The 27,917-nt window shown below is 38.3% G+C and overlaps 2 protein-coding genes across 2 annotated transcripts in view; one reads left to right on the top strand and one right to left on the bottom strand.

Annotated features, from left to right (window-relative positions):
* Positions 1-7,388, top strand: part of LOC137652426 (NPC intracellular cholesterol transporter 2 homolog a-like) — a 9,252-nt gene extending 1,864 nt beyond the window's left edge. The window contains exons 2-3 of the mRNA XM_068385836.1: positions 1,058-1,233; positions 3,605-7,388. Coding sequence (XP_068241937.1) covers positions 1,058-1,233; positions 3,605-3,688 — 260 coding nt within the window. The 3' untranslated portion in view covers positions 3,689-7,388. The remainder of the gene's footprint in view (positions 1-1,057; positions 1,234-3,604) is intronic.
* A 3,161-nt stretch (positions 7,389-10,549) lies between these two features.
* On the bottom strand, positions 10,550-27,000 carry LOC137652427 (marginal zone B- and B1-cell-specific protein-like). The gene is made up of 6 exons (XM_068385837.1): positions 26,899-27,000; positions 24,808-24,956; positions 16,052-16,161; positions 15,571-15,672; positions 15,341-15,442; positions 10,550-14,490 (listed from the first exon to the last, which is right to left on the bottom strand). The coding sequence occupies exons 2-6, from the start codon at positions 24,946-24,948 to the stop codon at positions 14,376-14,378; spliced, it is 570 nt and encodes a 189-aa protein (XP_068241938.1). The 5' UTR covers positions 24,949-24,956; positions 26,899-27,000; the 3' UTR covers positions 10,550-14,375.
* Positions 27,001-27,917: the final 917 nt, after the last annotated feature.

The raw sequence follows: 27,917 nt of genomic DNA on the forward strand, positions 1-27,917 counted from the left end.
AGGAACCCAAGCAGCCATTGGTGAATGGCACAGCAAAGAATAAGCTAGAAATAGGACTTTTAAACAGCCAGAGATTTGAATAGGAGATAGGCTAAAATTAAATGCACTGACAGTCATGAGAAATTGACACAATAAAGAATAACCTCTTAACTTAACGAAATGTCTAATACTGTACGGTCTTTGAGATCTTTGTTGGATTTTTCTGGTTTTCTTGTCAAAGTTTTAAGTTAGGCTTCAGTATGAAGTTTTAGTCAGAGAACAACAAAATTTACATTGAGGTTTTCATTTTCTCTACTTTTATTAAAGTAGGGGTTTACTAAATGCATAATTAAACTTTACCTGCATAGTAGTGGATTGTATTTATGAATTTGGGGTCTGTGAAGCCACTATGGCCCAGGTACAAATAGCGGAAAACCCTGAAGTTGAACCATGAAGTAAAATTAAAAGTGGTTGGACAGCAAGATGGAAAATAAGAAATGAGAACAGAGGTATACTGTAGTAGAATACTGGGCCCCAAAGGGACGCTGCAAATAACCCTAAAGTAATGCTTTCAGTGCATAGTGTCTTGAATAGCTTATCAACCACTTTCACTTGACTTCGCTCCAGTTTAAATTGGTTCTTTTGACATTCATAGGGCAATCCTTATAATGACTTCATTGTCCAATACTTATTTATGATTACTGTAGTAATAATAGTATTTTTACTATATGTATAAGTAAAACCTCCAATTTAAATATATAATTTCAGTAGTATTCGTCAATACATTACACATCTCCAGTTTTCACTTATAAGAATAAAATTGAAGTCTAGCAATCATTTTTTTTTATTTTGTGTATTTCTACAAGACTTTGCGCTAATTCAGAACGTAGATTCTGTAGAGCAAGTTACTCATAAACACATTAAAGATCTTTTGCCATTTTACTTTTAAATAAAATTTGGAACATACAGTAATGGTATACTGTACTAGTAAAATTTTTTTAAATTAATCAATGCACATAACCGTTTCTTTCATATTACTGTATTGTATCACCAAAGAATGCTCTCCATTTTATCTCAGATGTACAGATTACTGCCGTAACAGCCAGGGTGACTGGAATCGTGTCCTTCATCCCCATCCCATTCAACCTGCCAAACAGCAATGGCTGCGTTAACTCTGGCATGCAGTGCCCTCTTTCACCAAATGTGAGCCAGACCTACACTGCTTCCCTCCCAGTCTTGAAGAGCTACCCAGCGGTAAGAAATTCTTAAATTTTTGTAAAGTGCACCCTATCTGGTTACTTTCCTCCTGGTAAGGATGTTAGAGTTTCAGCTATGGTAAGGAGATCTTCTAGAAGAAGGACACTCCAAAATCAAACCATTATTCTCTAGTATAGGGTAATGACATAGCCTCAGTACCATGGTCTTCCACATCGTGGGGTAAAGTTCTCTTGCTTGAGGGTACACTTGGGCACACTACTCTTTCTTATTTATCTTTTTTTTTTTAAGTTTTTATAGTTTATATATGAAAGATTTATTTTAATGTTACTGTTCTTAAAATATTTTATTTTAATGTTAGTATTCTTAAAATATTTTATTTTAATTGTTCATTACTTCTCGTAGTTTATTTATTTAATTTCCTTTCCGCACTGGGCTATTTTCCCTATTAGAGCCCTTGGGCTTATAGCATTCTGCCTTTCCATCTCGGGTTGTATCTTAGCAAGTAATAATGATAATAATATTATGAACCATTACAACTACAGTAGAGTAATATCGAACTCCTGCTGATTATTAGAATTTAATTTTGATTTTTGTAATAAGATTTCAAACTCCATGTTAAGAGTAAACCTTGCTAAGATGGAATTGTCCATGTTATTGCTATGTTGCATTAATTTACTTCATGTTCCCTCAGATAATAGCCATTGCACCTTTCTGTAAAAGACACACTAAAAGCTTTTATGGTATACTACTGTATACAGTTACTAGGTCTACGAAAGCATATAAAAGTTTTGAAATGATTTTAGTTTAGGATTTTTCATTGAAATGTATGTGACATTTCACATAGGCTAAATCATGTTATAGTAGCTTGACTAATATATGTAGTTTGTTGAGGACTTGGACATAATATTTACTGTATTTGAGAATTATTATTATTACTGTTAGTTTTATTTTGAGGTCTAAGTTTCTTTAGGCCACTTTCACTTTGTGTGACAGCAGGTTGAATTATATGTAGTGTAATGTGTGTTTTTGGTTTAGTTGTCATGCCCGGTAAATTTGATTTGAAATTAGTGTACACTAGCAAGTCCCTCTCCTCCCTTTAGTGATGAATTTAAAACAATTCAAGTAATGCAAGTGTAAAATCAAATAAAAAGTGATTAACTTCCTTTTAGCACCATTTTATAATGGACCAATAGTTGTAAAAATTCTTGATACATAATGGGTAACTAATAAGAGTGAGTTTGGTTAGCGGGTAAGGCATTAGGAGCTGGATACCCTGGGCTAATTACTTCAGAACTTTTCAACTCAGATCCCACTCCTGGAATGCATTTCGTTCTCATCTACGGGAGTTACTATTTTGATTTTAAGAGAAATTTACTCGATTAGCATAGTCATGAGCAAACGCTTAAAATTATGTCCATTGCAAGATGAGTATATAGCCACTCTTAGAATGCATTTCGTTCTCATCTTCGAGAGTTACTAATTTGATTTTAAGGGAAATTTACTCGATTGCCTAGTTTTGAGCAAAAGCTTAAAATCATTTCAATTTCAAGATACGTATATAGATCTTGGTAGTACCTGCTAGATAATTATTGGTTTGTCTATAGAGACATATGTTGCAAGTTATTGCCACGGAGAATAGCTACTTATGTGGAAGTAATTAGACACTCTAACATATAGTTTGACATATGTTCACTTAAAACGAAAGCTACATGCTAGACTGCATAGCCTATTTCAATGAGTGAATATATAATATAGTAAAGTAAGTTATGTTGGAAGTTATTGCCACGGAGAACAGCCACTTATGTGGAAGTAGTTAGACTCTTTAACATTTAGTGTGACATATCTTCACTTAAAATGAAAGCTACATGCTAGACTGCATGGCCTATTTCAATGAGCGAATATATAATATAGTAAAGTAAATACTATCAACATAGTAGGGACATAGAAAGTATGCTTGGCTTATGCACTACATTACTGATATTCCTAGTATGGAAAATAGTGTATTTGAATCTTAAGCCTAAAATAAAAAAAATTAATCTGTCTTAGTTTCACAACTTGCCCTGCTGCTTCCTCCGGTGCCTTAGATGACCGCGGAGGTAGCAGCAGTAGGGGATTCAGCGTTATGAAGCTTCATCTGTGGTGGATAACGGGGGAGGGTGGGCTGTGGCACTCTAGCAGTACCAGCTGAACTCGGTTGAGTCCCTTGTCAGGCTGGGAGGAACGTAGAGAGTAGAGGTCCCCTTTTTGTTTTTGTTTCATTTGTTGATGTCGGCTACCCCCCAAAATTTGAGGGAAGTGCCTTGGTATATGTATGTATGTAGTTTCACAACGGTTATCTATTTCCTAAAAGACATTTCTTTCCACTTAATATTTATACAGTAAATATCTTTCCTGCCTTCCCCTCCAGATTCCAGTCGTAGTACAGTGGGAGCTGCTGGATCAGAACAACCAGAAGATGGTCTGCATCAAATTCCCAGTCCAGCTGAAGTGAAAAGCTAACACAGAGCATTAAGTTTAAAGTAAATCTACTCAAAACTCTTTTTCTAACCATTACTCTCTTTCATGTAACTATGTATACGGCATTATTACGCAAGACATTTACCGTAAGATTTACTACATTCACTTGTTCCTCTGTAAGAGTGGCAAGTTTGTTTTCATTCTTATTTATTATGACTTCATTGCTCTCTGGTGCCTATATTGGTAAAATCAGTTTTCAGTACAGTACACGTGGATTGTTTGCTGTACTACGTACCATACAAACTCGGACACTTATTCGGAAAGAACATACATATGCCGTACAGTTGTACTACAAGTAGTTATGAGAAAATATTGATGTGCATGTACAAAAAGATGCAATAGCATACCTTCGTACTTCAGTACAAGGTTGTATGGGAAATACCCTCACAAATCCTACTACAGTATCTGCCAAACAGTAAAAATTGGAATTTGTATTATTTGTAAGATATTGTACCTATTTATCCTACTTCATAAAGATCAATAAAGCTATCACATTTAGTAAACCTTATTGAAAAAAAGAAAATTGTCAAAATCTTTTGAAAAATGTCTATCTCCATCAATATTCTAAATAATATGCATAATATAAATTGGAAACTAATTGGAAGTTCTCAAAATTGATACTAGGTCTAGTTTAATACTGTCAAGTTACAGACAATTCAAACAAAATAAATTTTCAGAAACCGGGATTAGACAGAGTTTAGGCTGTGATTCAACTTATTGTATTTAAGTAAAAAGTTACATAGTTTTCTTGAGCACACTTAAGTTACTTGAAAATTCAGCAAAGTGTCTTTCTTTTCATAATAATGATAAGTGCTCTTTTACATTTTAAACATCAAAATACTATTTTTGGGCGTAACAAGCAGCGAGGAGACGAAAGTACAGCTACACAAAATCATCTTATTGTTACTCACACTTCATCTGTCTACTTAAAAAAACCAAGTATAATTTTACACAAAGCTCTTATGGTGGTGGTCTTGAACAACAGAGTAATTACGAGCCCTGGTATCTTGACAGCGACTCTAACCAGACTAACTACCAGGCGTGGCACACCGCCGGTCGTGGCACATGGTGTTCATGGGGAGATGCCACGTGTCCTAGGGGTATCGAAGTAGTAGTCCGTTTTGTCTCTAACCGGATGCTTATCCGGAAGGCCTTCGTCTCCTGGCTGTTGCTCTCCCAAGCAATCTGTAAGAATAATGAGGCGACAGAAAAAACCCTTTGTCTGCAGATTGACACGATGACAGAATCCTGTCGCCGGTGGAAGCTGAGACAGCATGCATTCCCAGGCGAACTAGCAGGCAGAGGTCATTTACATGACCTCCAACAGGGGTTTCAAGCGGGGCCTATGTGACAATATTCAACCGGGGTCATGGGTACCCTGGAATTGCCTTGTACCATACCAGCTGGCTATAAATCAGGTTCCATATTTAATGTCACAAAATATACATACGAGAACAAAAAATCATCCCCCCAAACACAGGGTTCTTGCATTTTCATAGTTACAGTATGTACTTTTTAACACTACATGTACCATACCTTGAGCTTCACCTAATGTACAGAACTTTTGCATAGTATTCACCGTTATCAAGACAGACAAAATTCAATTTTAAATTCAAGTCTAATTCAGTCTCAGGAAACAGGATCAGTCAGAGGCAAATCTGATATTTCAAACACATATATTTCACTGAAAATTTTACAACTTCATTCTTGAGCACTCACAAATTTCTAATTGCCCAAATTCTGGAAAGCATTCTTAAAACATTATTTATGTGTTAAAATGTTTCAAATCAATCCTTACAAGTGCTCTTACAATTCATGAGTTTACATCATAATTTCTGGGCGAGACTACAGCTAGGAGACTAGTTTTCTTTTTTTTTTTATATTATTTTAACTTCAACATCACACTAAAAAATTATAAGTTTAAATCAATGGCTTATCTTGGGAGTCCTTGCACAACGGAGCGATACGAGCTTTCTATAACATGGCTCTATTCGGACTGGCCTTTATGCGTGGCAGTCTCTCAAGACCGTGGACCTTTAGCGTCCTGGGGTAGGTGTCATCTTTCCTAAGGGTGTCGAGGTAGTAATCCGTTCTGTTACTAAGCGGATGTTCTTTGTCTCCTGGCTGTAGCTTTCCCACACATTCTGTAAGAACAAAGAGGAAACAACAAAAAGTCCTCGTCAACAGAAATGAGGAAGCAACAGAATCCTGTCACTGAGGTAGCGTGTGTTCCCAAGTTAAGCCAGCAGGCAGAGGTCGTTCACATGACCTCAAAAGGGGGTTTCAAGCATTTGTTACGTGTGACAAATCCCCCCCTACCAAGTTACAGTTTCTCCTGGAACTGTGGTAGGCTCCAAAAAGAAAGCAATCACCACAAAGTTTACTTTAAACTCAAACCCCAACCTGACTATTCTGCCGCAGTTCGCTTTGGGTACACATAACCTCAACTTCTCCCAAAAAAACTCGAATAGCAACAAACTACAAAGCAAGTTCACATATTTCATTTCAGTAGTTGTGCTTTTAATCATGGGAAAAATAGGAACTGTAACCATATGAATACACGAGATATATAATGTGATTAACTGAAAACTAAGAACAAAGAGGAGACAACAAAAAGTCCTCGTCAACAGAAATGAGGAAGCAACAGAATACTGTCGCTGGTGGAAGCTGAGGTAGCAGTGTGTGTTCCCAAGTGAAGCCAGCAGGCAGAGGTCGTTCACACGACCCAAAAAGGGAGTTTCAAACATTTATTACATGTGACACCCTGGTGTTTGCAAGTCAGCACAACTCATTGGAAATCACACCACCCATTCCACAGGATAATGCATCTATCTGGATAATGTCACTGCACAAAATAAGAATTCTTTTCACAGTATATATGGCTGTAGAATTCCTTTAGAGCCCGTGTCATGCTATAGGCATGGCAATCTATATCATCATCATACTCACTACTACAGTATTCCTTAGGTATGCAGTTCTTACATCAGGTGAATAAAAACTTTTTGAGGCACAGTGTAATACTGCACTGTACAGTACATTATTTTATCAAAGTTTGGACCACAGCTCTTAGTATTCATATTTAAGCTTTCTTCGCCAGATTTTTCAAATGGAGATTCAAGAAGATATTCTGGAATATAAATTGGATCATTGATTCTACTGAAGGGAAAGGATGGGTTCAAAATTATGGCAAGATTTTCAATACGGCACATTAAAAATTGATCTTGGATTTATTTTGGTACAATATTATACTGCGATTTTCACTTTAGTACGTCTGTACTGTATTAATGTGTATATTATTTAGAGTAAATAGTTGCTGATGTATTTAAATACTGTCTACACACTACACCTGTGTTCATTTAAATGATACACCTTGTATTACACCATATATAACCTCACGTAATTTTCATTTGGTAAAGATTGATACAAATTTCCCTTCATTGTATTCTAATCTATTAAGGCTTATACAGTAAAGTGAAGTTGTTTTTGAACAAGGCATACTGAATGTTTAAATTTACCAAAAAATAAAGCCAATTAAAAAACTGCAAATGTTGTCTTGATTGAAAAAAATACTATTAAAAAAATTGTTGTCTTTAAGGATATGAAACGTAAAATTCGTTGCATTTTGTTATCTATTTCTTTCTGAATATATTTATGGAAATAAATGTTTGTATGTATTTTTTGTGTGTTAATTCCCTTAATAGGTTCTGGATTTTTTGTTAGCGTTGTAGCGAGTTTAAAATGTTTAAAAAAAGTTATAACAAACATGATAAAATGACTGAAGGTCCTGTAGAGAGTAGGGTTCCACTGCCGTATAAGACCCGAACAGCAGCCCTTATAGTAAGTAAATATTTATAATCTTGCATTAAATTATGGTAATATGTCAAAATAATTATACATACAAAGGATTAACAATAAAGGTTGGCCACAAATCGGCACCTCGTAGTAACGGGGGATGTTGAGGAAGGAGGAGACTAATTAGTAAGGGACCTCTGATAGAGGTTTTAACACGCCCCAGTTATCATACCAACAACCTATAAGGGTGAGCGAGCTGGGTATATTCCTGGCCTTCCATGCAACTTTTTTCTCTGGTATATTTAGCAGTATTTATACCTTAGAAATGGTGCTATAAGGAGCATTTCACGGAGCGACAGGTCCCTCGCCCAGAAATAGATTTTTCTTTCTTCAAAATCCCTTAATTTCATATCTACGGAATAGAGGTTCGAAGTACATTTACATACACTAACCTTATATCATCGGTTCCTTTAAAACAGTCAATCTGAAGACTAACATCAAAAGGAAGGAAATAAAACGCTTCTGAAAATACATAAATTTATTATGACTGCTATGCACAGCAAAAAGAACTAACTATCTTGCAATCGAAAAACATAAATACAGTACCTGTTAATGGAAAAGTAAATCCTTCCACACATTAGGCAATACTTTACTCTAACATTAAAGCCCATAGAAAAATACACTGCTCCATCTATTAGTGTATTATGCTAAGGAACATAAAACACGGGGGGCTATGAATTTGATTGTCAAGCCCGACACAGTATTACGTAACCAATTCAAAAGTTCATTTCTCTTTTCAGAATCTGAGAATCTTTTAGCCAAAAAGAGAAAAGTCACACTTGGTTAAAATCCAGTAACCACATTCAAATTGGCCCAAATTTTGGGGGCCATCCATCAATTAGCAAGTTAGAGAATAATACAGCCGAAAATCCCGAATTGAAATTAACTGCTTCCTAAGCAAGAAATATCTTTTCTCATTAGATCAGTGAAAACAACAAGTTACATTTTTAGACTCGTAAGGCTTTCTTATAATTATCAACAATGGTGACATCACATCAGTGAAATAAATTATAGCTTTGAAACTCTGAGTGAAATGCTTGAAAATACAATAAACAAAAACCCTTTGTTATAAAAGATTATCAAATTGATATTTTCCTCTGCATTATTCTATCAATTTATTCTAGCAAAAGTTAATGTCTGCATTTCCATGTTTTTGCTCTGAACTAGACAATGAAAATCTCGGGTTAATAAATTAATTAAGGAAAATTATATAAATACTTGAGAACACATTTATACAGCTTCATATTCATACACAGATAAGATCTGGAGTTCCCATTATCATTTCCTCGTCTTTAGAGGATAGATTAAAAGGTATTATCTGTACTTTGCCATAACTATTGATTAAACGAGAGGTTTTTTATTTCCATGGCACAATACTCTTTAAGTCACTAACCCACTGATATGAGACAGAACTTCCAGGGCTAAAACCACAAACATATGTCAAGATTCACCGACAATTGTTAAGTGAAAGCTAAGAGATCTACTGGTCTATTAAATTAAAATAGACATCTCCAAAGTGAATCAGGAGTCATAAATAAAACTTCTACTGTACATAAAACTGAGTTCAGAGTTATAAAGTTTGAAGGTTCCTCAAGAGCAACAAAAACATGGAACAGGTCGCTGTTGTTGATTCTTCTCCAAGAGACTGAACATACGAATACATGATCAGTGCCCATGCTCTGTCTCCATTTAAACGGACCAAAATGAAAGAGGCATTGGCAGCATATGGCTCAACGGATGGGTACAGCAAATTTGCATCTGCCAGTAAGTCCCCCACTCCAGGAGCTGGATTGACCAATAAGACCCCGTGCTTTGTGAGTGATAGCCAATGATTCCACTAAATTTATCTTGTGAGAATAAATGTGAAAGTAAAAAGATTTATATAAATCATAGTTACTTATTGTAGTAACAATTTAGGTCTGCAAAATGGTTCTGTAACCATAACTATACAGTACTGTACAGTATATAGTTTTTGATATAACTGACAAAATGAACTTGTTAAACTGGTTGAATCAGTAGAACTTCAAAAGTTCAAAGTTGGAGCAAATGCTTTTTTGTTGACCAGGCGGACATGAGTCTTTTTATAGTTTATTTATGACATATTTGTTTTTGATGTTGTTAATAGTTTATATATGACATGTCTGTTTTGACGTTGTTACTTATTTTAGAGTGATTTATTGTTAATTTGTTCTCTTCATTTATTTATTTCCTTATTTCCTTTCCTCACTGGGCTATTTTTCCCTGTTGGAGCCCCTGGGCTTATAGCATCTTGCTTTTCCAACTAGGGTTGTAGCTTGGATAGTAATAATAATAATAATAATATTGAACTTCCCCCCAAAAAAATATTTGTTAAACTAGCAACAATATGCATGCGAGAAAAAGTGAAACAATCTGATTTTCTGCTGAAATGGCTAGATGTTAAAAAAATTGGTTCACATTACCCTTTCTGACGTAGACGTCTTTCCAAAACTATATCCAGTTAATACCGCATACATTATGTGGTAAGTTATACCTTTTCTTACGAGAGTTAAAAATAGCAGCTATATACAGCAATCATACCTAACTCTTATTACAGAAGTAACTTGGTTCCTGAGGAAGAAAGATTGATTGCGAAAAAGAAACATTCTAACTGTAAAATTAATTTACGTGAAGGACGTACCAAGAGAACATCATGGCAAAGGAGGATATTGACCTGCCATCAATTTCTCTGATGACTGTCAAACAGACGTTCTTAAACAAATGAGAAAATCCAGTCAATTGGTAAAAACCAATTGGGTTTGGCCCAATATTTTTACTGCCTACTGTGCTTCACTTTCAAAACACTTTCTAGTCCTCTTCATATCCCTTCAATTAACTCCCATCCATTACCTATTTTATACTAGCCCACATATTACAGTACATATCTCAAGAAGAATAACAGACCAAAATGCACATTGCATAATTTTCTGTCTGGAGTATAATGAATTATCGTCCATTCTTAATGGATTTTCTGATGTAATGGTAGTACGGATGGGAGACCAAAGGAACTGACTGGAATTTGATATTAATTTACCTCACAATATTTAGTACAAATGCTATACACGAAACTACAGACATTTAACTTCTGAATGATGACAGTTTGGAGTGTTCACTGGTTTATGCAACCAAGAGGATCAATCATTTTATTAACTTATGTAGTGAATTTTGTACCTGGTTGTCGTCATGTGTATGACTTGCCAAAGAGAAATTATCATAACACACATACCAAGCAAGTGGAATAATATGACTTGTATCAAGATTTAGTTTTTGACATCTATCACAATGGAGGTCTTTACCCACAAAGTGTAAAAAGTCCTAAATAAATGCAACTGACTAAAGAAAATCAAAACAACATTACTTAGCCACTTCTGTTAGAATTGTATCTTGGTAACTAAATATTATCTACACACAACAAAATTTACTACAGATCTAAATACTCACACCGGAAAACAGAATACTGCCCATATAAAAATGATAAAGTGTTCTGAAAAGCATGACAGTTATAAAAACAAAAAAGAAAATTAACCCAGAGGTAAATACTGACATGATAGCTGGATGCATAATGAAATTCTTAAATTGAACATATTTGAATGAAAATCTATCATACACTGGTAGTACAGTATTGCTTACTTGTATTTTAAACCCTGTGCTGGAGCCAATGCTTTAATGGTAAAAACAAGGCAAATATTATCCATTTTTTCTATATTGTACTATATAGTATTCTCAATCACTAACATAATGTTTGGATAGCTAAACAAAATACTGTGATTTTTGTATTATCTTTGTGGCAGTTTTTTATTAGAAGTGGAAGTGAGACTTTTCATCAATGGAAAGTTCACCGACATAATGATAATATTCTTCCATTTTTACAATAAATCCCTTTTCAAGAACAACAAGATTTCCTTTCAACTTTGATTAACTTTTTGTATCACCTTCTCCAATCCAATCCAAATTTGTTGGCAGAGGCAATTTAAAAATTTTTGACGGTTCATATAAGAAGCTCTAAAATATTATACATGATTTAGGCATGTACTGCTAAAATTTCTCTAGATAAAAATTAAATAAAATTTGGAAATAACCACTCTTTAAAAAATTTGAAATCCATCAACATATCTGGAGATACCTCGCCAGAAAAGATGGAGACAGTATAAACATGCATTGACAAGAGTACCAAAGGACAAAAGGTTGAAAGTTAGTGTCGAACAGACATAGTGTCAAATGGACAGAGTCAAAGAGACACTGTGTTAACTGCTTAACCAGACATTACTTCCCCAAATCTGTTTCACTATTTAGTTCATAGAATATAAACATCCCGTTGGCTTGTGATAAGTGATTAATAAGGTAACTGAAGTAATGCTAAAATACTTGCCAACAAAGTTAACACGCTTCTTAAGGGATTGATAAAATAATTCAAGTGCTGTAATGCAAAATACCCACACAGTTAATATGTATAGTGAACAACGTACCATTTGCCAAAACAGAGGAGCAAGGAAATAATGTTAAATTGCAAGCAATGGGAACCACAATGAAGTAAAGACTAATTAATTGAGATGTTTCGACACACAGTCCGTTCAACTATTTATCCTATCGACACTTTTCTAATAAAAAAATTTGTCCTTCGACACTTTGTCCAACTACCAGTAGAACGTGGTTGAATATTTATCAATCTTCCAGCATTCTTGGCAGTGATAAAACCTAGCTAAATTATCATCCTTCAAAACACAAAATTCTATCCAAGGACCATTAAATTTCAGCTTCTGAATTATCTTTCTTGCTAACCATAATATAATCAGCACAAAATAAAATATGTCACCATTACTGTATAAAGAATATGATTTAAATGCAAAGAAGGTTAAGTACTGTGCTGACTCTATGTATTACAAGAGAACACTTGAAGGATTTGCATAATGATAGATACAATACTTTGACCATTCAAGAACTTCAGATGCAATGTGATGTTTGACGATTATAACCCCAACTTACTGAATGACAAGATGCATTTTCATAATCTAAATCAATTACTTACATAAGTTTTACATAAATTATTAAGTATGACCACACCTTACTACATTACCCTCCATCAACTGACTAGCATTACTGTGAATTATATTTACTAGGTACTCCATCTTCTAATATGCGAAATTCATGACGCGTACTGAAGTAAAATGACAATGCAAAAGCTATATAAAATCTAATTGTGTGGTGATTTTATCTATAAGATACTTTGAATCCATGATATAAAATATATTATTTTCTTTGTTGCTTTAAATACTTTGCATGTAGATCACATTAAATGTTTCGATAATACATTTACTCACTTGATAACACTAGCTATGTTCTTCTCTGTTAACATACTAAAGTAGTGTATTATAAAAACGAGCCAAGTATCCTGTTAGTTATTTCATCCCAAAGACCAATAATTACTGAAAGCCATGCCATAAAGCTAATACAGTACTTAGCATTGTTAAGTATTTTATCATGATGCTGAGTAAACTAAGCCCAAAATATGTTAGTGAAAGTTTTACATTAATTATAAAATCAAAGTGATATACATCTTACAATATTGCCATATAACAATTTTTGCTAAATAAATCTTGTTCACAGGAGAATCAGACATTGTTTACTAATGAAAATTACCACATTCAATTACCAATGACAATCAGTTTTGTCATTCCAATTTACAATTAAACAGAAAATATTTTACCCATGTTATTTTTGTCATACCAACCAAATTCACATCTTTAAAATACAAACTGCATGCTATTTTATTGCTGAACTCTCAATAATATTTTTCACTTCTGGCAGTGAAGGTGAAGGATAACCATGGTATTTTATGTAATCATCAGAAAAAATGCATATGACAGCATTCATTTAGCATCACAATGCTGATAAGAAAATTGTCAGGGTAAAGCCTAAAATTTCACAAAATGAACAGAGCAGTTTTTTTTTAAATCATACAGTCCATCAAAAATAAAATGTTCAAACTGCGTAATAGACGGAGCAGATTGATTAACTGAATAGCATTCCTTCTGGCGTCGCAACTACGGGGTCATTGACGCCGAAATGAGGCAGTAAGCATAGAAGCTTTTGAAAACATGAGGCTACAGGTAGTTTGTTCACATGTCTGCCTTTGTAATGTTACAATAAAAATGAGATAATATAGTGACAATTGGTCTATACAGTAAAATGATGATGCACTCATAATGGTTAAGTACATCGTGCTCAGACAAAGACTCAACATATGGAAAACTTGGGGAATAATTTATAAAAATCCATGTGTACTATAAAAAATTCATTATGCAACTTTGATAGTCCAGCATTTCTTAAAAATCGTGAATTTTCAAAGTTTACAAATGGTAAGTGGTAACTGTAATGTACCATTATATCTTGTACCTAATGAACACAAAAATAAACTCTACAAAATAAATATTGCCAATGGTCCCTAAAAACAAGTGGCATGAGAGAAATTAAACCCTGATTACTTCATGGCATTTACAAATCCTATAAAACAAAAAATTATATTAATCTCCATTTAAGTTGACCTTAAATGTGACCTACAATACAAAGTTATAATTATACCAATGACACTTTAAAATACCTAAAATCTACAATGCAGAGAAAATACAATCTCATTACTCTAGTAAAATACATTTTTATGATTAGTTTCTAATAAAAATAAAGTGCATTTTACTTGTGAACAAACTACTTAAAGACTAAAATCACACTTAAAATGTTACAGAACATAATCTCCAAAGTAATATAGTACTAAGGCTTACCCAAAGTATCATTTATCAAAATTCATCATGAATATAATCAAAATCACCTCCATCTTCATAATCGTCGTAATCATCACCAGGCCACGGACCCCAGTCGGAGGAACTACATGCTGCAAAGAGCCCATCGCCTCTGTAAAGAAATGCAATAGAGATTTAAACAAGAGAGCATAGAAATGAAAAGATTAAATCATGAAAATGCAAGGGAGACAAGACTGAAATTCTTCAATAAAAACACTTTTTTAAGAGTGAAGTGAAGTGAAAACAAAGTACTGTATATATATGCTTTTTCCAGACAGCATTTCTGATTACAAATACTCTCGAAGAAACAAAAATGTAAAGACATAAAGGAGTGACGAAACAATCACCCCGGTCATTAAAGACTCCAACCGATAGTTATTCATACCAGCAATCTTACTAGCAGGGGCAAGTCAAATGTAAGCTGAAAGGAAGTAATGGAGAAAAAAAGACAAATCAATTCTGAGTAAAAGGTAAAGTTGAATCATATGACTTCCTTATTCTTTTCATTGATTGAGCTAGGAATGTTTTAATGTGTTCAGCCGAGTTTGATCATGACTTTCTTCTACATTTGTAACAAGCATTGAGGATAACCTTAAAGGTGAGGAGATTCTGGGGGAAATGGAGTCGCAATATCTACAAAGCAGTTGGTGATGAGCTTGGGAGTATTAGTCGGAGCATGATATTAATGTTGATAAGAGTTGAAAGATATTTCTTTAAATTAAAGTGCATAATTAACGTACTTTAATCTTACCATATACTGTAAGGACATTACAAGACAAAAATAAAATACAAGTCAAAATAGTAGGCTAAGGCTAGGTTTGTCTGAGCAAACACATTTGGATATTGACAATGAAATTGAGTACAGTACTTCAGTATTCACTAAAGAATTCAAGCTGTACGCAATTGCAAAAATTATTTGCTCAAGTGCACAGACATACAAAAATCAAGTGACACGAACTTACTTGCATAAGTATTCCTCTAATGAACTCGCACTTAACCATATATTATATAATGTCTTCTCATCGGGCGTTTCACCTAGTAATTCGTCACACATATCCTGAAGCCTATGGAAATAAATGGCATCTTTTATTTATCATTTCTACGAAACAACTTCAGACAATACAAGTCAAAATATTTTCAATAGCCTTAAAAACTTCTTATAAAAGGAACAAAAAAAAAAAGCTTGTCCTACCTGCGGGGCCAAATAGGGTCAACTTCGACTTCGGTTTCAGGCTGAACACCAGTACCAGGCCCTGTTAACCTTTCAATGCCATCTACTTCAGTCACACCATAGCTGTAATTCAGTGAAAATGACCTTTATAAATGCACAAATTTTCATGTTAAAAAACAATCCCATGAAATAGGATGCTAAAGAAACATCCAATACTAAATTTTTGCAATAAAGTAGTTAAGGGTCAAACTTTTAGACAGTAGTGCAATAGGTTATTCCTACACACCAGACAGAGAGTTGTGATTATGTCTACCATGAATTGTTATTAATATTTCTATGAATAGAGCACATATTTTTGGGTTTCCAAAATGATCAAATACTCTACACTCTAAGGCAAAGATACATTAATAGGCACTACTGTCCTGTACATTGAACAAATAAATGTCAATACTGTAGTGAACTCAAATAGATTAACAGAAGAAGATACCCTACAAATACTTACCCTTCCCATGAATCATCACAAGTGGCCTCTGCAGCTTCCACAATGTCCTCCTCTTTCAATGATGCCGTTAATAAAAGCTCTCCGTGAGCTTCACGGAAATATTCTGAAAACTGGACAGGTGAAATAAAAATTAGATTTGTACATGCAATCATTCCTCGCTAAAGAACATGTAAACAGAAATATAGCAAATTTTAAAGGTAATTTGTATTTCTCCTAACTATACAAACCTGAGTACTTTATTTAGGGAGATTACTTCAGTATGAGCTGGAATCGATTGTTGAAAATGGATAAAGAGCATTTATACGACAGGTAAGGGAGGCCCCCGTCACAGTCCGTTATCTACTTAATTTTGCTACTTCAACTCCGGACTAAAAGGGATGGTTTGAGGAGGGAAATTACATTAAAGGATTCAAGTTTGTACTGCTAAGAAAATACAATTCACTCTACTTGGTGAGTTACACTTCCTTCTGGGGGTATGAGGTCCCTGGAAGGGCAATACTGCTCAAAGCTCCTAATGAGTATAAACAGCTCTCAGGAGGCTGAGATGTCTATGCCCTTCAGTTGAAAGACCATACTCAAGGATGAGCGGTAGCCACTGGCGGCCACAACTGAGAGACGAAGAAATCCGCGATCTGTGATAAGAGACATTTCAACCAGAAAAATACCCCTTCTACGACACCAATCGCAGAAAATCGCCCACTTAGCCTGGTACATATCCATCGAGAACCTCTGGAGGTATCCAGATATCTCCTGTGCAGTGCCTCATGAAAAGCCTTTCGCTCAGACGAGATGCTGGATAGTCTCACCCATGAAGAGATGACTCCATAGACTGGTGGTGCTTCTGCTGGTGCAGCTGACAGAGAAGATCAGGCTAGAGGGGTAGTTCTCTTTGGACCTCAACCAGAAGAGAAAGAAGACCGAGATACTACTGGAAGCCACCGGGATCATCCTGATTCCTGCCGTAATAAACACTAATGATTACTAGCTGAATCAGATTGAACGGGGGAAAGGCATAGATGGCCTGATGATCTCAGGGGAGTTGGAAGGCGTCTTCGCACACCGCCCAGAGATTCATGATAGGAGAGCAGATGACAGGGATCATCCTGCTCAGTAGAATGGCAAATAGGTCCCCCACCCGGGAACACGGTACCATTCACCTTTCTCAAAGAAGAGATGATGTCATGGGGAGCCCCATCCTCATGACTACAGCTGGTCTTTTTGGAATTCTTCAACTCCTTCGTCCTCTTCATCTGGTGAGATGATGAGTCAGAATCAGAATCAAAGGAAGAATATGAGGAGGAATAGCTTGCATGCTTCTTCTTCTTCTTAGCCCTCGCTCCTGGCTGCAAGCAGAGGGAGTGCGGGTCTACATCCATCTTCGCAGTGAATCGGTTGTACAGCCCGCCCTTCCTCAAACGGATATGAATTTCCCATTTTCATTCCATCTACAACAACAACCAAAAGCAAAAGTGTTAAGCAAGGAATCAACAGATCGAAGAGCTCTTATCAAAAATGCTCAAACCATCTGGGAGGGGGGCGGGGCTTTTCCTTGCTCCCTCACCTGTCAGATAACAGCATGGTATTAATTTTCAACGACAAAGTAATCTTCCTAATTAAAGGACAAGAGTTTGTATGTTGCATTGGAACAAAGTAAAGTATTAAAAATCTTAGTGAATATTTCAACTAAATTATAGTACATGCATAGCTAAATTCACCTCTCTCAAAAATCTTTAGAAAATTAAAACAATATTGAGGAAAAGTCATAGGAAATGTTATTTTTATTAATAAAATAAATTTTTGAATATACTTACCCGATAATCATGTAGCTGTCAACTCCGTTGCCCGACAGAATTCTATGGAGGGATACGCCAGCTATCACAATACTAGAAGGGGGTGTACTTACCAGCGCCACCTGTGGCCAGGTACTCAATCATTTGTTGTTGACACCTCCTCAATTATTCCTCGGTCCACTGGTTCTCTCTGGGGAGGAAAGGGAGGGTCGATTAAATCATGATTATCGGGTAAGTATATTCAAAAATTTATTTTATTAATAAAAATAACATTTTTCAATATTAAACTTACCCGATAATCATGTAGCTGATTCACACCCAGGGAGGTGGGTGAAAACCAGTGTACATGATTAAAGGATAGCTAAGTATCCCATATTTCATATAACAGTTATCTCAAATAACAATGAAATAATAAGTACCTGGTAAGGAAGTCGAATAGAACCGTTACTCTGCCTTTTTATTTAAAGTTCGTCTTCCTTACTGAGCGCAGCGTTCCTCTTGGAGGCTGAATCAACCCAAAGGTGCCAAAGTACACGGGGTTGCAACCCCTACTAAAGGACCTCTACCAAACCTTTAACCCAGGCGCTTCTCAAGAATGAATAGACCACCCGCCAAATCCAAGGATGCGGAAGGCTTCTTAGCCTACCGTAACAACCATAAAAAACAACAATAAAAGTATTCAAGAGAAAGGTTAAAAAAGGTTATGGGATTAAGGGAATGTAGTGGCTGAGCCCTCACCTACTACTGCACTCGCTGCTACGAATGGTCCCAGGGTGTAGCAGTTCTCGTAAAGAGACTGGACATCTTTCAGATAAAATGATGCAAACACTGACTTGCTCCTCCAATAGGTTGCATCCATTATGCTCTGCAGAGAACGGTTTTTATTAAAGGCCAACGAAGTAGCTACAGCTCTTACTTCGTGGGTCCTTACCTTCAGCAATGCAAGGTCTTCCTCCTTTAAGTGAGAATGTGCTTCTCTGATCAGAAGCCTTATATAGTACGAAAGCCCATTCTTGGACATGGGTCTCGAGGGTTTCTTGATGGCACACCATAAGGCTTCTGACTGTCCTCGAATAGGTTTAGACCTCTTCAGATAATATTTGAGAGCTCTGACAGGGCAAAGAACTCTCTCTAGTTCGTTACCTACCATGTTGGAGAGGCTAGGTATTTCGAACGATCTAGGCCAAGGACGTGAAGGAAGCTCGTTCTTTGCTAGGAATCCAAGCTGAAAAGAACATGTAGCAGATTCGGTTGTGAAACCAATGTTCTTGCTGAAGGCATGAACCTCACTGACTCTCTTAGCTGTTGCAAGGCAAACGAGAAAAGCAGTCTTGAGGGTAAGATCCTTGAAGGAAGCTGACTGGAGAGGTTCGAACCTAGATGTCATAAGGAACCTTAAGACTACGTCTAGATTCCAGCCTGGAGTGGAAAGACGACGTTCTTTAGACGTCTCAAAAGACTTGAGAATTTCTTGAAGGTCCTTGTTGGAAGACAGGTCCAAACCCCTGTGGCGGAGAACTGAGGCCAACATGCTCCTATATCCTTTAATCGTAGGTGTTGAAAGGGATCTCTCATTCCTAAGATGAAGAAGGAAGTCAGCTATTTGGATCACAGAGGTATTGGTAGAGGATATTGAATTGGCTCTACACCAGCTTCGGAAGACCTCCCACTTAGACTGGTAGACTCTACGAGTGGAAATTCTTCTAGCTCTGGCAATCGCACTGGCTGCCTCCTTCGAAAAGCCTCTAGCTCTAGCGAATCTTTCGACAGTCAGCCGAAGAGCGTGGAGGTTTGGATGCAACCTGTCTACGTGTGGTTGACGTAGAAGGTCCACTCTTAGAGGTAGAGTCCTGGGGAAGTCGACTAGCCATTGAAGTACCTCTGTGTACCATTCTCTTGCAGGCCAAAGGGGAGCAACCAGCGTCAGCCGTGTCCCTTCGTGCGAGACGAATTTCTGCAGAACTTTGTTTATTATCTTGAACGGAGGGAATGCGTACAGGTCGAGATGGGACCAGTTCAGAAGAAAAGCATCCACATGAACCGCTGCAGGGTCTGGAACAGGGGAACAATAAAGCGGAAGTCTCTTGGTTATGGAGGTGGCAAACAGATCTATGGTAGGTTGACCCCACAAGGTCCAAAGTCTGTTGCACACACTCTTGTGGAGGGTCCATTCCGTGGGAATGACCTGATTCCTTCTGCTGAGGCGATCCGCTGAAACATTCATATCGCCCTGGATGAACCTCGTGACCAGAGTGAGGTTTAGACCTCTTGACCAAATGAGGAGGTCCCTTGCGATCTCGTAAAGGCTCCTCGAATGGGTCCCTCCTTGCTTGGAGATGTAAGCCAAGGCTGTGGTGTTGTCTGAATTCACCTCCACCACTTTGCCTAGCAGGAGGGACTTGAAGTTCAACAGGGCTAGATGAACTGCTAACAGTTCCTTGCAGTTGATGTGGAGTAATCCTTGTTCCTTGTTCCATACTCCTGAGCATTCCCGTCCGTCCAAGGTCGCACCCCAGCCCGAGTCCGATGCATCTGAGAAGAGATGAAGATGGGGGGTCTGGATGGCCAATGATAGACCCTCCTTGAGAAGGAGATTGTGCTTCCACCACAGGAGAGTGGTCTTCATCTCTTGGTTGATAGGGATAGAGACTGCTTCTAGAGTCGAGCCCTTGTCCCAATGAGCCGCAAGATGGAATTGAAGAGGGCGGAGGTGGAGTCTCCCTAGCTCGACAAACAGGGCCAGTGATGAGAGGGTCCCTGTGAGACTCATCCACTGTCTCACTGAGCAATTGCTCCTCTTCAGCATGCTCATGATGCACTCTAGGGCTTGGTTTATCCTGGGGGCCGATGGAAAAGCCCGAAAATCCTGACTCTGAATCTCCATTCCCAGGTACACAATGGATTGGGAGGGAATGAGTTGAGATTTCTCTATATTGACTAATAGACCTAGGTCTCTGATTAAATCTAAAGTCCAATTGAGGTTCTCCAGACAACGACGACTCGTGGAGGCTCTCAACAGCCAGTCGTCTAGGTAGAGGGAGGCTCTGATGTTCGATAAGTGTAGGAATTTTGCTACATTCCTCATCAGATGAGTAAAGACCATAGGAGCTGTGCTTAGGCCAAAACACAGGGCTTGGAACTGATAGACAACCTTTCCGAAAACGAATCTCAGGAAAGGTTGGGAGTCTGGATGAATGGGAACGTGAAAGTATGCATCTTTCAAGTCCAACGAGACCATCCAGTCCTCCTGTCTGACCGCTGCTAAGATCGACTTGGTCGTCTCCATCGTGAACGTCTGCTTGGTGACATACTCGTTGAGAGAGCTGACGTCCAGCACCGGTCTCCAACCTCCTGTCTTCTTGGCCACAAGAAAGAGACGGTTGTAGAAGCCCGGGGATTGATGGTCCCGGACTATAACCACTGCCTTCTTCTGCACAAGTAGCGACACCTCCTGTTGCAATGCTAGCCTCTTGTCCTCTTCTTTGTAGTTGGGAGAGAGGTTGATGGGCGATGTGGTCAGAGGTGGTTTGAGGCAGAATGGAATCCTGTAACCGTACCTCAGCCAACTGACAGACTGTGCGTCTGCACCTCTCTTCTCCCAGGCTCGCCAGAAGATCTTGAGTCTGGCTCCTACTGTTGTCTGGAGAATCTGAGAGTCAGTTCTTTCCCTTAGATGTCCTGGATCCTTTCCTAGACTTGCTCCTGTGAGAGTCTGGACGGGAGCTTCCTCGGCTGGGGGCTCTACCACGAAAGGGCGGTATGAACCTCGTAGCCGGGGTATCAGCCACTGGGGAGCGATAAGTCTTGGGGACTGAGGTGGCAACCTTAGACTTACGAGCCGATGAGGCTACAAGATCGTGCGTGTCCTTTTGTATCAGGGCAGCCGACAAGTCCTTAACTAGCTCCTCGGGAAAGAGGAACTTTGAGAGTGGAGCAAAAAGGAGTTGTGACCGTTGGCACGGTGTAATGCTGGCGGAAAGGAAGGTACACAGTTGTTCCCTTTTCTTCAACACCCCTGATACAAATAACGACGCTAGCTCACCCGATCCATCTCTGATGGCCTTATCCATGCAGGACATTATTAGCATGGCAGAATCTTTGTCCGCAGGAGAGGTTTTCTTGCTGAGGGCTCCCAGGCACCAGTCGAGAAAGTTGAACATTTCAAATGCTCTGAACAACCCTTTCAGAAAATGATCCAGGTCTGAGAAGGTCCAACAAACCTTCGAGCGTCTCATAGCAGTTCTCCGAGGCGAGTCCACCAGACTTGAGAAGTCAGCCTGGGCAGAGGCAGGTACTCCCAAGCCTGGTGCTTCCCCTGTGGCATACCAAACGCAACCTTTCGAAGCGAGCTTCGTTGGAGGGAACATGAAGGAAGTCTTGCCAAGGTGTTGTTTAGACTGCAGCCACTCCCCTAAGATCCTTAAAGCCCTCTTGGAGGATCTAGCTAGGACAAGCTTAGTATAGTTGGACTTAGCTTGTTGTACGCCCAGCGAAAACTCAGATGGTGGAGAGCGGGGAATAGCAGAGACGAAGTGGTCTGGGTAAATCTCCCTGAGTAGAGCCAAGACCTTACGAAAATCAATTGACAATGGAGAAAGCTTAGATTCTTCCACGTCTGATGAGGGATCAAGGTGTGCCTCCTCATCATCCGACACCTCATCAGCAGAGGGTAGCGAAGCGATCGGACCAGAATGCTGAACCGCAGAGTCAGAACGGGTAGGAACAATAACAGAGGTTTCCTCTTCCAGTAACTGTTGAGGGAAAACCTGAGGCTCAGACTGCAAAGGCTGAACAACAGACGAAGCAGAAGGCAGGCGCATGGGTGAAGGAGGTTGACTCCTAGCAAGAGTTGAACCCAAGGATTGCACAAGCTGAGCGGAGGACGGAGGCGGAGTAGTCCGTTCCTGTTCCTGTGAGATGAGTGGAGCATGAAGAGGTTGAGGCTGCGCAGAACAAGGTAAAGTTCTCGCAAGCTGAGGCTCCTGAGGCGCAAGTCCAGGGTGTAGAGGAGCTTGCCTTGAGGAGGGTTGAACTCGCTGCAGCGATGGTTGAGCAGACAGACTCACGGAGGGGAGAGGTTGTTGTACCCCAACCGAGAGTTGCACCACTGGTGGAGCAGCAAGGGGTGGCGGAGGAAGAGTGGAATAACTCTCCTGATCCCAAAGCAAGGGTTGCCTTAAAGAAGGCTGAGGCTGAACACCACTGGGAACAGCGAACTCCGAAAGTGGCTCAACATCGTACGCCTGGCAGATGGTGCTGCGACCAGGCGGAGCAAGTGCAGGCTGGGCGAGCACAGGCGGAGCGAGAACAGGCGGAGGGAGTGTAGGCGGAGGAGGAGGTGCAACACTCTCAGCCCGACACTCACGCATCAAGTCCGAAAGCTGAGCTTGCATGGACTGAAGCAGGGTCCACTTGGGATCGGCAGAAACGATAACAGACTGAGGTAAAGTCACAGTCGGGCTCTGTTTTGGCAGAACCTTACTCCTCTTGGGCGGAGTACAGTCGACAGATGACTGAGGCGAGTCAGAGCTGAGCCAATGACTGCAACCTGGCTGAGCACTCGCGGACTGGACTCTACGTTTAAGCGGTCTCGAGACCTGAGACCAACGTTTCTTCCCTGCTAGTTGATCAGCGGACGAGAATAAGACGGGCTCAATCGTCTGCAGGTGGGAGTGACGGTCTAAGGAAGACACGCCCGCAACCACCGAGGATAGTTCTGTGCGCCTAACAAGGCCTGTCGAACCCTTAAGCCCTTCGACATTGCTTCTCCCCTGGGCATGGGAGCTTGCAAGAGGTCCCGGACTGGGAGGACGACTGGCTCGCACAGAAAAATCCTCACGCACCACACTGGCACCACTAGCACTTGGCACTGCACCGACACTAGCACTCGTCACAGCACTGGCACTATTTCCACCCACTGCACTCTTGACCTTCAGTTCTTTAACCTCGGCCATCAGAGACTTATGGTCACTTACCACTGATTCTACTTTATCTCCTAAAGCCTGAATAGCACGCAAAACAATTGACATATCAGGCGGAGGGCACACAGTAGGTTCGGGGGTAGCCACTACAGGGGTAGGAAAAGGTAGGGGATCATGAGGTGAGGAAAACATAGAAGAGTGAGAAGAACTTCTCCTAACTCTACCTCTCTCTAACTTAGATGAATATTTTAAAAGACGGACAAATTCCAATTCCGAAAGTCCGGCGCATTCCTCACATCGATTTTCTAATAGACAGGGCCTGTCCCTACAGTCAGAACAAGCGGTGTGAGGATCTACCGAGGCCTTCGGAATACGCCTATTGCAAGACCTACATCGTCTATGGGAGGGGGCTTGCGAAACGTCAGACATCTTGTTTCAAAGAGTTAGCCAAAGGGTGATCCAAAAACAAGCAAAATTCGTTAACCGTTATATCAGTATTATATAAAAGCTATCTAGCTAATATAAAAAGGATTCCAGTAAAGCGACAGCCGGTAATCTGAGAGAATACTTCACCAAATATCCGTGAATAAACTCGAAGACCATAAGCGTATCCCAGAACGTCTAGCCGGAAGCACGACAGAGGAATAATTGAGGAGGTGTCAACAACAAATGATTGAGTACCTGGCCACAGGTGGCGCTGGTAAGTACACCCCCTTCTAGTATTGTGATAGCTGGCGTATCCCTCCATAGAATTCTGTCGGGCAACGGAGTTGACAGCTACATGATTATCGGGTAAGTTTAATATTGAAAAATTACAAACTCAACAAAACAGCCAAATATAGAGTTAAATAACAGCAATGGATGTTTTTATAAGAGGCATAATAAAAGTTTAAGTACTTTCCATTTAGAGGAAATAATGATTTATAAAACAGATATCATTTCTAACAAATAAACTTCAATGGTGAAAGGATATATCACAGCAGGAGAGTAACCTGGTAAACTGCGACACAATAAAACAACCAATATAAGATTAATTATAACATACCTTAAATGCTACTGCTCTGCAGGCATCACATTTTAATGCAGTTTCAAAGTCATTTTCAATATCGGTATCCACGACATCGACATCTGATCCAATCGTACTGACACACAATGAAGCTGACATCCATAGCAAAAAGACCTTCATGGTCGCTTCTGTAAAACAAATGATTTGTGTTAAATGTCTATCCGGAAAACAAGATCAGGTGTAACGAGAAGCTCACTTTCAACGGGGTAATGAAAGGAGTCAAACTTGAACAAAAATATAATTTTGCTTGATTAGGCTACAGTTACTTGAAACCAATTTAATATACGTAGCATTGAAAATATTAGAAAATTTCAGACTAAGTACCTTAAAAGCTATTCTAGTGGGCATAAAAAAAAACAAGCTTTATAGATACACTAACCCATACCTTACATTTATCCTTATAAAAAAAGAGCAAAAAATATCCTTTATTGAAATATACATACAAAAACAGCTAAATAATTTGTAGACTATAAACTAATACTAAGAAATAACCTAAGATGAACCAGAAGCATGTGGTAGCTTAGGTTAGTCTTGAAAATTAAAACAGATAGGCCCAAATTCGATACTTAATGAGCCCAAATAACAGCCTGAATAGCAACTCGCCCAGGATGATGTGTGCTTAGCCGTATTAACACTGCCTTGCCTAAGAATAGTGCATGGGTAGGGGTGTATGTATGATAGCGGCTACCTGTATGTATGATGACAGCTGACTAAGAATACGGCAGTGTAAGGGGGGTCGGGCCCCCTGTTAGGTAAGTAGGTAAGGACAGGGCTTGTAGGTTAAGTAGGGGGGAAAGTTTAGGTTAGTTTATGTTCATTTTTAATAAACGCATAAGGAACTGGCTGCTGATATACAAAGGCTCCCAAGGGTAAATATACACATGTTTCTGGCCACTCTATCATATCACTGATGGGTGCAAAGCTTGTGACAGTTTTAATATTTTTACAGCAACTGCAAAAGACATATTAAAAGATTAATAAGCTACCCGGTAAAATGTATTCTTGTATTCTATTATGCTTCCTGTTTCTCACACAACAATAAAGTACCCCATTACGGAGCCTTTGTATATCAGCGGCCAGTTCCTCACGTTGATTTAAAATGGACAACGATTAACTTAAACTTTCCCTCCTAACCTACATGCCGTGTCCTTACCTACTTACCTAACGGGTGGGGTGGGGGGGGGGGGGGGGGGGCTAACGGCTCAATGCGACCCCCCTTATACTGGCCTATTCTAAGTTGACCATAATAATACATATAGGTGGCCGCTATCATACATACACCTCAATTTGGTATATTTCTTATTAAACAAAACATTGCTTATGGCTTTAAGAAATGGGAATTGGGTTTAATTATAGGTCTTTTGAAAATTTTTCATGATGATTTCTGGTTGAAATCCATAGTTTTTGAGTTATGCCGGGTCGACTACCATAACTGAAAAAATAGAGTTTAGCGCTAAAATCACAAATTACGTTCCAAACTCCTTAAAACATGCCAAATACCAGTCTAATTGTATATTTAAATTAAGTTTTTTAAACTTTGTTGTTTCTGCCAGTCATCATCATAAAAACTCATTTTGGGTTGGGCTGGGTTGGTTCAATTAGGTTAGGTTAGGTTAGGTACGAAGATTTTACCAATTTTTTTGAACTGTGACCCAACGTCCTATAAATACCACCAATTCCAAAATGTAATTGTAAACTTGTAACCTAAAATGAAAATCTATTTTAGATATATATATTCTAATCAGAGGTAATATGGTGGGCCACCAAAGAACGTGGTAATGTCTAATTGGTAATTAGAGGTAATTAGTGGATCACCAGAGACCGTAGCAATGTCTAATTGGTAATTAGAGGTAATTAGTGGATCACCAGAGACCTTAGCAATGTCTAATTGGTAATCAGAGGTAACAAGGTGGACCACCAAATACCGTAGCAATGTCTAATTGGGTAACACCCACCAAGACCTACATTCATTATTTTCTAACAAGCTCTAAAGACAAATCCCAAAACAGATAATTACTTCTATGAGAGTCTTTCAGAAATTTGATATTTGAAAATTGTAAATATAACTACCTTTGCCGAAGACAGACGAAGACAATAACTAAAATAAATATTTTTTAAGGCAGATGACGCCTTTGTGTACAAAACACAATTTCTGGAGGTTTCTTCTTCTTCTACAGACGTGGACGTAAAATTCCTTTTTTATTTTATAATTAGAAAAGAACATTTTAAATTAGCTTTTGTATATCATCACTGAAAAGGAAAAATTGTTTATATAAAATAATGTGGCCTAAAAAAAGACTTTCCATACAACAATTTGATGTTTGCTTGGTATATTGACATTAATTTTTGACGCTTGTTTAATAATTAGGAAAGAACATTTTAAATTAGCTTTTGTATATCATCACTGAAAGGGAAAAATTGTTTATATAAAATAATGTGGCCTAAAAAAAAAACTTTCCATACAACAATTTGATGTTTGCTTGGTATATTGACATTCATTTTTGACGCTTGTTTAATAATTAGGAAAGAACATTTTAAATTAGCTTTTGTATATCATCACTGAAAGAGAAAATTATTTTATTTAAAATAATGTGGCCTAAAAATACTTTTCATACAAAAAATTGATTTCTGCTTGGTATATTGACATTCCATTTTTAACTCTTGTTTAATAATTAGAAAAGAACATTTTAAATTAGCTTTTGTGTATACTTACTGAAAGAAAAAACTGTTTATATAATGTAATGTGGCCCCCCAAAAATAGTTTTCATACAACAAGATGATTTTTGCTTGGTTTATTGACATTCCAAAACAATAAATACCTCCGCAAGTCCTCAGAATCCGAACACAACTAGCCAAGCATAAAAGAAAATAGTCTCCTGATATAATTCACGTGAAGAAAATAAAGAATATAGAATTTTCCTAAAGTTATTTCAGTTATTAAAGGTTCCAAACACATAAAACTTTTAGACCCAGATTGATCCAAATCTTCATTATATTCGCGTAAGTTGTAAAAGTATTCCCATGATCCAACAGCTAAGGCGTCTCTCTCTCTCTCTCTCTCTCTCTCTCTCTCTCTCTCTCTCTCTCTC

This window comes from Palaemon carinicauda, chromosome 13 (genome assembly GCF_036898095.1).
Source record: "Palaemon carinicauda isolate YSFRI2023 chromosome 13, ASM3689809v2, whole genome shotgun sequence".
Taxonomy (NCBI): domain Eukaryota; kingdom Metazoa; phylum Arthropoda; class Malacostraca; order Decapoda; family Palaemonidae; genus Palaemon; species Palaemon carinicauda.